The sequence below is a fragment of the Salvelinus sp. IW2-2015 genome, linkage group LG12 (assembly GCF_002910315.2).
Source record: "Salvelinus sp. IW2-2015 linkage group LG12, ASM291031v2, whole genome shotgun sequence".
NCBI lineage: Eukaryota > Metazoa > Chordata > Actinopteri > Salmoniformes > Salmonidae > Salvelinus > Salvelinus sp. IW2-2015.
The window spans coordinates 1,677,235-1,682,585 of NC_036852.1; the positions used below are offsets into that span (position 1 = coordinate 1,677,235).

A 5,351-nucleotide genomic window follows, 5' to 3' on the forward strand; every position below is an offset into this window, starting at 1 on the left:
ATGCAAAGACGGCAGCACACAGACCTATAAGCCATACTGTATAGTCTCTAGTCCYAGCAGGATGAGAAGGGTACAGTAACTAAAACTAGAAATGTTTTTACAAATTAAAGGGACTACGGAGGGTTCACCCTGTTGAAATTAAGCCATAGAAGCCCTTAGGGTTCAGTAGGCTGTATAGTACAGTAGGGTCTAGGTGTAGACAGAACAGAGTCTGTGATGTCAGAGGGCTGGGCAGGGCCAGAAGGTGCAGTAGGCTGTATAGTACAGTAGGGTCTAGGTGTAGACAGGACAGAGTCTGTGATGTCAGAGGGCTGGGCAGGGCCAGAAGGTGCAGTAGGCTGTCTGCTAAACAAGGATTACAGAGCAAGGGATCTCTCCCTCTCTCTAATTCTCTCCCTCGATGGTGGTGAAATGACAGTCATGTTGATGGAAGATATCTCATTTCTGAACAGAGAGAGGTAAGGACATTGTCTATTTGAAACTGATTTGTGTATTTGATTGTTGTGTAACTGCTGGACAATGTGTTGGGACAGGGCTTGGAGAGCACTAATCCGTCTAGCTCTTGGAGGAGTAAAGCCTATTCTGGTTTGCATTAGCCAGTTGACCAACATGGCCCAGGCAGGGCTGCATTTAATTATGTGCTTGGTCTATTCTYAGTATATTTGCTCTATTCTAAAGAGAGAAAAAAAATGTGTGAATTTAAGTGTTTCACCTATTCAATTAGATGCCCTGATTACCACTCTCATTCAGTTGTGCATTGGTTTAAGAGGACAGGACAGAACGGCTATAAAGTAAAACGTGTTTWAGTTATGTAATTTACATGTTCACAGGAGCCCCCAGCATATTCTTCCACATTGGGTGGAGGGCAGGCATACCCAACGTGTTGGAGTCCTAGAACTATAAAACATCCTAGCAACGCATTCCAGAGKGCAGCACTCACGTGTTACAGTATAGGAACGTGGTGACGAACATTTACGCACAGCTGCAGAGGAAGGCATGCATTGTTGAACTCACTTCTTTAAATACTCTGGGGTTGTCTGATATAAACTAGGGGTTTGACACTTTGCATGCTGGTGCTCAGRTTTGTCAACAACGCGTGCCCCAAAAACGTTGYACAATACGTTTGTGTGCGTGAATATTAGGTCTTTCTTATCTGAGGAACGTGTCCAGAAAAGCCGTTCTGATGTTGTCTCGTAAGTAGACTTCTGTTGTTGTACTTTGTATCACTTTTAAACGACAGGTAGTATTAAAACACTTGGAAGTGACATTAAAACATTTAATTTCGAGCTAGGGTGCCAAATTAGCACAAAGTCAAAATCCAGTAATTGTCAGGTGGTCAAGTCTGGTGACAATTTCAAATTAAAACAATTTAAATGTATTTACTCTTGCTGAGTAAATCTTGTAGGATATGTCCATGTCCTTTTCCTGAGAATGTCCTTTTTTTTTTTATGTCCTTTTCCTGAGAAAAGGAGGACGACTGTGGTTTTAGATTTCACAACTAAAAGTTACATAAACATTGTATAATTCACCATACCTCCTGTACATAAGTATTGTATGTCAATCACTTGGATGTGTGAGTAGCCCCAGCTTTACAAGTGGATGATTGTTTATTTTTGTCAGAGACCATGAAGGGATGGGAATTGTTTATCGATTAGGCCCAGAGGGGCTACTCTCTGTCATTTAAATGCCATCTCCAAAGTACTTTTAGAGCAGGAACAAGACATTCCACACAGGTACTCCGAGTTCGGGGCCAGGCAAGACTTAGTTTGTGATAGACTATATATGCATAAGTATGTGGACACCCCCTTCAAATGAGTGGATTTGGCTTTTTCAGGCAAACCTGTTTTTGACAGGAGTATAAAATTGAGCATGCAGCCATGCAATCTCCATAGTTAAACATTGGCAGTAGAATGGCCTTACTGAAGAGCTCAGTGACTTTCAATGTGGCACCTTCAAGGGATGCCACCTTTGCAACAAGTCAGTTTGTCAAATTTCTGCCCTTCTAGAGCTGCCCTGGTCAACATATAAGTGCTGTTATTGTGAAGTGGAAATGTCTAGGAGCAACAGCGGCTCAGCCGCYAAGTGGTAGGCCATACAAGCTTACAGAACAGGATTGCTAAGTGCTGAAGCACATAGCGTGTAAAAATCGTCTGTCCTCSGMTGCAACCGAGGAATCTGGGTTTGGCGGATGCCAGGAGAAGGCTACCTGCCCCAATGCATAGTTCCAACTGTAATYTTTGGTGGAGGAGGAATAATGGTCTGGGGCTGTTTTTCATGGGCTAGGACCCTTCATTGGGCCCCTTAGTTCCAGTGAAGGGAAATCTTAARGCTACAGCATACAATGACATTCTAGAAGATGATGTGCTTCCAACTTTGTGGCAACAGTTTGGGGAAGACCCTTTCCTGTTTCAGCATGACCATGCCCCCGTGCACAAAACAAGGTCCATACAGAAATGGTTTGTTGAGATCGGTGTGGAAGAACTTGACTGGCCTGCACAGAGCCCTGGCCTCAACCCCATCGAACACCTTTGGGATGAATTGGAACGCCGACTGCGAGCCAGGGCTAATCGTCCAACGTCAGTGCCCGACCTCACCAATGTTTTTTTGTGGCTGAATAGAAGCCAGTCCTCGCAGCAATGTTCCAACATGTAGCGGAACGCCTTCCCAGAAGAGTGGAGGCTGTTATAGCAGCAAATGGGGGACCAACTCCATATTATTGCCCTTGATTTTGGAATGAAATGTTGGACGAGCAGGTGTCCACATTCCTTTGGTCATGTAGTGTAAGTCCTGTACCACGGTAACACTTTTAGTTGACTGTGACATCAGCTTCTCACAGGACGTCATCTCTTCTCCTTATGTTGACATTGTCCCTCTCTGTTAGGAYATTCACCTGAGAATCAGTCAAGTCTCAGACTTTGGTCGCATCTAGATCCCTGGGGAAGATCCATGGAGGAGAAGGAGGAGAACCCGCTGGAGAGGGAGTATACTCTAGCAGTGGTTCTACCAGGAGGCCTGGAGAAAATGGCCACGGTACATGGGAGGTAAGAGGCATACAGACAMAATGTTTCATTGGAGCCATARGAAGTCATGCTCTGTATTTGGAATGGATTGACTGAATATGAAAAAAGTATGAAAATGGATGCACTCACTAATGTAAGTCGCTCTGGATAAGAGCGTCTGCTAAATGACTTAAATGTAAATMGATTCCTTTTATATTTGAACATCATTCAAATGAGTTTTAAAACATGAATATATCTCTATACTGTGGACACATGTAGTACACCTGCACTGTGTTTGTATCTCTACAGTAAACCTGTGATGGACGTACTGGTCACACTCTGTGCCCAGTACCACCTGAATCCATCTGACTTCACCATAGAACTCCAGTCAGCCAATAGAAACGACATCTCCTTCAAACCCAGCTCTCTGATTGGAGCCATGGAGCCTCACAGGATCCTACTGAAACCTAAAGGGGGAGAGGAGAAGATAAGGAGGCCGTACGTGCCAGAGGTAAATAGTGACAAAATGCATCTGTACACACRAGSCAATCTCCAACCTAGGTCAGTTTATGTACTGAAGGGATACTGTTTCCTATAGGTCACTGTACGTCTGCTGATCAACTACAAGAAGAACCATAAGGCCGTTGTGAGGGTCAACCCTAGAGTCCCTCTGGAGCGGCTCCTGCCTGCGGTGTGTGAGAAGTGTGAGTTTGACCTGGAGTCCACCATTTTACTGCGAGCCAACGACTCTGAAGGACCTTTAAACCTGAGCAGGTCTCTCGATGACTATGGACTAAGGGAACTATACGCCAAGGACATGGCAGGTGAGAGATGTTTTTATGTTACTCCGCTTTTTGAGTTTTGGCGGCACTGGTAGTGATGACGTACTTGTTTCATACCCAAACTGTGTTTTGGAGACTGTCTACAGAATATGATTTACCCACTGAGTGAGTGCATAGTGTATGTATACTGTAAATATGAAAATGCWAACATGGATGTCTTTTTCMAATCTTGAACGGCTGTCAGTCCTGAAGTGGTTATCACACTACCTCCCCGCGAGGGTACAAAACTTAACGAAAATGTCTGAAAATGCCCCAAGATTTCGGCAATGAACACATTTCATTAGAATACCAGTTCCCGACCATCTGTCGTTGCGATTTCTTTCTCCTAGAAGCYCCTGTAGAAACACCAAGTAAAGAGAAGCAACAGAAGGAGAAYGAGAACAGGGGATTGTTCGGCTTATTCAGGAGAATTAAGAAGAAACCAGAAAAGGTACTTTATTRTARTCTCCCACAGCTTAGCTTTACCATCGTACGCAAGCATTGTGTAAGAAGTCGATTTTAGACTTTGACTAGATCTGTGAATGCAGTTGTTTTTTTCTCAGCTGTGCTAGATTTCAGTGTGTGGTAGGATTTCAGTGTACACTGATAAAGCTTTGTGATATGTGTTTTTTTGCTGTGGTCTTCTTCTAAAGGGTCTCTCAGTGAGTGCCCCGGCCTCGRGTGGTCTGAAAAACCAGCGGGTGGCCAGCATCAGCATGAACTCCCTGGGTATCCACTCCTCCAACACCCTMCCCATGGACAACACCATGGTCAAGAAAAGACGGGCCCCCATGCCCCCCATGGCAGGCTCCGAAAGCGTCCCTGCTAACCTCAACGTCCAGCTGGTGAGTGACTGGTGGTTAGGGAGTCGGATTTAGGTGTGTCTCTCGATACTCTTTCATGGTTTCCTTTGCTTGTTTGCTTTGTTAAGCCTGCACGAAACACAGCCCTTATTTTAAGTGTTTCTAAAATCCCCTATTGGAAAAACGTTTGGAACCATTTCCTTGTTTGACCGGTAGGTTTTTATGGGTATTATTACACCACTGTGTGGCTCTATATGAGAAAGGACAGGGGAGGCTTCCACCATGTTGACTTCACCTGATCTGATTGCCTGATTATGCCCTGTGAGTTTAGTGGTTATAGAGAAAAGAACACAAGAAAAGGAAGCATGTCAATTCTATTGAGACTCAGCCGTAGACTTTAGACTTCCAAATCGTTGTTCCCTGACCACAGTGAGAATGTATGGTAGATTTAGAGGATCCTGGGTTAAACCGCTATTTGTTTCTGGTGTTTTCCCAGTTGACCTCTAGGAAGAAGAGGAGAGCCCCCCCGCCACCCCCCTGTGCCCCCCCACCACCATCCTCCTGTGTTAACACCCACAAAGGACCACCCCAGGACACTGAGATCAAAGGTCAGTCATATTGAATCACTAGTTGACTTGTAATCTGAATGGACCCTGTGTTGTAATGTTGAGTTAGATTGGCAACTTTGATGGGGTGGGGGCGGGTCTGCATACCCAACTCATACTCAC

The 5,351-nt window shown here is 44.8% G+C and overlaps 1 protein-coding gene across 3 annotated transcripts in view; it reads left to right on the forward strand.

Moving 5' to 3' along the window:
* The first annotated feature begins 290 nt into the window (after nucleotides 1–290).
* cobll1a (cordon-bleu WH2 repeat protein-like 1a) overlaps nucleotides 291–5,351 on the forward strand; it is a 6,851-nt gene continuing 1,790 nt past the window's right edge. The window contains exons 1-7 of one of the 3 annotated variants that reach the window (XM_070445908.1): nucleotides 291–458; nucleotides 2,882–3,041; nucleotides 3,309–3,510; nucleotides 3,598–3,823; nucleotides 4,171–4,271; nucleotides 4,474–4,665; nucleotides 5,120–5,231. In XM_070445908.1, the coding sequence (XP_070302009.1) occupies nucleotides 2,947–3,041; nucleotides 3,309–3,510; nucleotides 3,598–3,823; nucleotides 4,171–4,271; nucleotides 4,474–4,665; nucleotides 5,120–5,231 (928 nt within the window). In that variant the 5' untranslated portion in view covers nucleotides 291–458; nucleotides 2,882–2,946. Of the gene's footprint in view, nucleotides 459–943; nucleotides 1,194–2,881; nucleotides 3,042–3,308; nucleotides 3,511–3,597; nucleotides 3,824–4,170; nucleotides 4,272–4,473; nucleotides 4,666–5,119; nucleotides 5,232–5,351 lie in introns of those variants that run through there. The other 2 variants (XM_070445907.1, XM_070445909.1) reach the window with 2 other exon arrangements.